Source organism: Phragmites australis, chromosome 10 (genome assembly GCF_958298935.1).
Source record: "Phragmites australis chromosome 10, lpPhrAust1.1, whole genome shotgun sequence".
Lineage (NCBI taxonomy): Eukaryota > Viridiplantae > Streptophyta > Magnoliopsida > Poales > Poaceae > Phragmites > Phragmites australis.
Window position 1 is genome coordinate 13769644 of NC_084930.1, and position 3947 is coordinate 13773590.

General features: G+C 42.2%; 1 protein-coding gene across 1 annotated transcript; it reads left to right on the forward strand.

The window, feature by feature from the left end:
* Positions 1–2219: 2219 nt before the first annotated feature.
* LOC133883229 (uncharacterized) lies at positions 2220–3036 on the forward strand. Its single transcript, XM_062322477.1, has one exon. The coding sequence runs from the start codon at positions 2370–2372 to the stop codon at positions 2892–2894; it is 525 nt and encodes a 174-aa protein (XP_062178461.1). The 5' UTR covers positions 2220–2369; the 3' UTR covers positions 2895–3036.
* The last annotated feature ends 911 nt before the right edge of the window (positions 3037–3947 follow it).

Consider the following 3947-nt stretch of genomic DNA (forward strand, 5'->3'; position numbering starts at 1 on the left):
AGCTCTGATACCAACTGTAGGTTGCAAGAACCATCTCTTATACCATCTGTAGGGATCGGTGACGTCATAAGAAGTGGTAAATTAGAACACCTAAAACTAATTGGCTTCAAAAACTTCATGAGATAAATATATATTAATTTCTGTATAAATGTGCTCTAAATTTATCTAGTATGTCTACTTTACCGTTTAAAAATATTTTCAATCTATAGTCAATCCTAGCAAACTACTATAGGAAGATAAACAAGCAAAGGTAGATTACAAGTATATAAATGAGGAAACGTAAAAATATAGAGAGAGCAAACTCGATATAAAGGATTTTTATCCCGTGGCATCGATAGCCTAAATGATGCTCCTAGTTCACGTTGGAGTAGCCACCTAGGATATAACTCCCGGACAGCAACCATTCAAGCCACCTAGGTCTCAAGTAGGTTGAGTCACTAAGCTACTAAGATAAGGTCTCACCACAAGCCTCTCTTCCAGTTACTTGCTGTCGTCTTCACTTCAGAGCTTGAGCTACTAAGGAAAAGATCTCTGCATCCCCGTATAAGCTTCTTTCCGCCGCTTCACACCAAGTCGAAGGGTCAACAAGCTTGAGCCACCAAGTCTCACGATGCCGACAAGTCACCAAGACTCCGAGTTGCTAACGCATCACTTGGTACATTGTAGGATGACCCCTTGATCCTCTCTCTAGGCAGCAACACCTAGCAACAACTCCCTATAGACCTAATAGAACTAATTACTCCCTTAATCTTGTGCTAATTGCCTTGTATGATCACTTTTAGCACTTAAGTGGCTTGAATATCTTCTCAAGTAAATATGAACTTCTCTAGACTCTAGCACTCAAATGACCGATTGGGGGTATTTATAGCCTCAAATTCACGAATTAGTTGTTGCTCCAACAATCACATTTTTCCTAAACCCCGAATAATCTAGCATGCACCATCTCCAAACACCGGACCTTCTGGTGTGTGACATCACTCAAATCTAGCCATTTGACAGCTGTCACTAGCTGTTGGAACTCCACTCAAACTCATTGTGAACACTGGATGCTCTAGTGTTATCTTGAACTCAATCATTGAACTATCCGATGTATATACTTGAGTTAACTAAGCTACTTCTCATTGAGCATTGTCTAGCGTGTACAATTCTTTTCTTCACCGAGCCAAAAACTTCTGCAAAATGCTCCGTTGAAGCCTCAGGTGTACATGCCTTTTCATCATCAGACCATCTGGCATTCAAACTCCTTCTGCCATCGAGAAACACCACTCCTAAAAAATTCTCTAGCGTAGCTAACTATTCATCGTCGAACCATCTGGTGTGTACAACCTTTAAACTATCTTCTGATAATACTCCGACGTGTACAACCCTCTGAGCGACGGACCATTTGGCGAGAACAATCTTTTTAGAATTCGTCCAATTCAAACTTTCTTGAGTTCCGCTTCGGTGGCTTCTTCATATATTACATCCATAAAATCTACTAAAATATATACTTGGTAAAGATGTTCGTCACATTAACTATATTATCATTAGTCATCAAAATTACATACACACCTAAACAAATCATGTTCGCTACATAGGTACAACCACCACTGCTAACCATCCAAACTAATGCTTGATTCTCATCCGCATGTGAAGATGTCATTTAGTTAGATGTATGTGCACCGGTGTGTATATACTATGACAATTGCCTGATTGTAACCATCCCATATATCTCCCTTCACACAGCAGATAAAACAAAAAAAATAACATTTTCGGGAACTGTATAAATAATATTAGCCAATCCTCAAGCTATTGTAGCCCAATAATATTGATCGCTTGTCTTATTGGTGGGATGCTTAATTTGAGGAATAGACTACCACGGTTCACAAATAGATGTTGACATTTGATATATAGACTTCAATACTCATCTTGATCATTACGACATTACCACTATGATAAAAAATTTAAAAGATAATGATTGGAAATGACAAATTAAGTACTAAATACTTTACTCTACAGTAACGGTTAAAGTTTTTAATGTTCGACTGCATGGATTTTAAGATAATCTGAAGAATTTTCTTAATTTCCTTCTTGTATGCCAGAAAGGAACGTAGAAAAGCGACGTTTAGAGCAGTGCAGTCAAGTCAGGTGCACATGGGGAACAAGTGTGAAGCAAACGTAATACACGCTATTCTACTCCCCTCCCTCAAGTCTCAACCGTTGCCGCGTCCACTACGTAGAGTACCAGTACTACCTCCGAGAAACCATGCACCGGTTCACCGCTATATATATCCCCACATCCTTCCTGCCAATCCGCCATTATCCACTACAGAACTGACTAGTCTTCTTGATCATAACAGCTCAAAATTCTCTGCACAATCCATGCACAAATGGATTGCCAGAGCACGACGCAGCTGGGAAGCGTTGGCAGCAGCGGCGCTGCTATGCAGGAGTACCACTACGCTGGCGGCGGGCAGCCGCAGCAGGCCGTCGACGACGCGTTTCTCATGGAGCTGCTGGAGGACGCGCCGGCGGCAGACCAGCCGCCGGAGGACGCCGACCGGCTGAGCCACGTCATTCGGTCCCTCGAGGCCGAGATCGGCGGCGGGTCGCCCGCTGCGCCGGCGCCGGTGAGGGACGGCTGCGAGAGCACGACGGAGCACTGGACGAGCGACGTCGACGTTGGACTGGAGGACATGCTGTCGGGCCTCGACAGCCTTATTGGCCCATGCGCGGCCGAGGGGGCGCCGTTCGAGTACTGGACGGAGGTTCCGCCGGCGGTGGGGCACGACATGGGTGGCTGGTACGCCGATGGCGACGGCATCATGGTTGGGTACGAGTTCAGAGAGCAGTGTTATTACACCTACGGTGAGAGCCCAGCCGTGGAGCAAGTGTACAGCCCCTTGTGGGAATGAATCAATGATCAAATATGGGGAAAGATATATATATATATAAGCTCAAGATCGATCTTTACAATTTCCCCTTCTTTCTCCATTTCCAAGTCTTGACGACAAGCTGATGAATTTTAGCTATTTTTGCTTCACCGTTAAACCTTTTTTCCCCTTCAAAATGCTAATTCAAATTTTAGTAGTCTTAAAATTTCTTATCTCTCAGTTACCTAATTTGCATACTGCTTAGCTTAAAATTACAGTACTAAAATATGTATTTCTATATCACAAGATTTGCCGCGATTTAAACCTTTAAAGTATATACAATACACAGTGAGTTGTTCGACGTTGATCCTATGGTGAAAAAGTGACCAAAAATTACAAAGTTTTAAACACACTGCTACAAAAATTATTTTTAGAGGCAGCTGATAACTCGTTTTTACAGACATTTAGCGCATCCGCCTGTAATCAAAGGCCTGTGAAAATAGATTATTTTCACCGGCGTAAAAGAGCCGTATGTGAAAATCTATTACCACAGACAATTCACTTAAGGAGCCGTCTGTTAAAATAGGTTTCCATATGCGGTTCCTTAAGCAGGCCGCCGGTAGAAACCGATTTTCATAAGCGGTTCCTTAAGCAGACCATCTGTAATAATTGGTTCTCGAATCGATATTTTTTATTAAAAAAAGCATTTTTTACCGACCATGCACCCCCACGGTCGTGACTTCGCAAGTCACAAATCACGTGCTTTTTCACATGAAATACGCGCGCGTGCGGTTCTTAGTACTCGAACCCGGGACCTCTCAGCTCGCGCAAACCATCCTTACCATCTCGCCAGAGAACTGCCAGTGATACTAACACTATATGCAATCCTTTTCATATCTTATATCCGAAACTTCAAACCATTATTTGAGCATCTAAATGACTTCAAATGAAAACAAATTCAACTACAAAGTTGTAGATCTCGTCGAGGGCTATAATTTTCATATAGATTTTGTACTCATCCGATTTGGTATGAAAATAATTATGAATTTATTAAGATACATTTTCACTCATTTTCACAGGCGGTTCCTTATGTGA

Excerpts from the sequence above, each read along its gene's own strand:
- LOC133883229 (XM_062322477.1), top strand. The coding sequence starts at position 2,370 with ATGGATTGCCAGAGCACGACGCAGCTGGGAAGCGTTGGCAGCAGCGGC.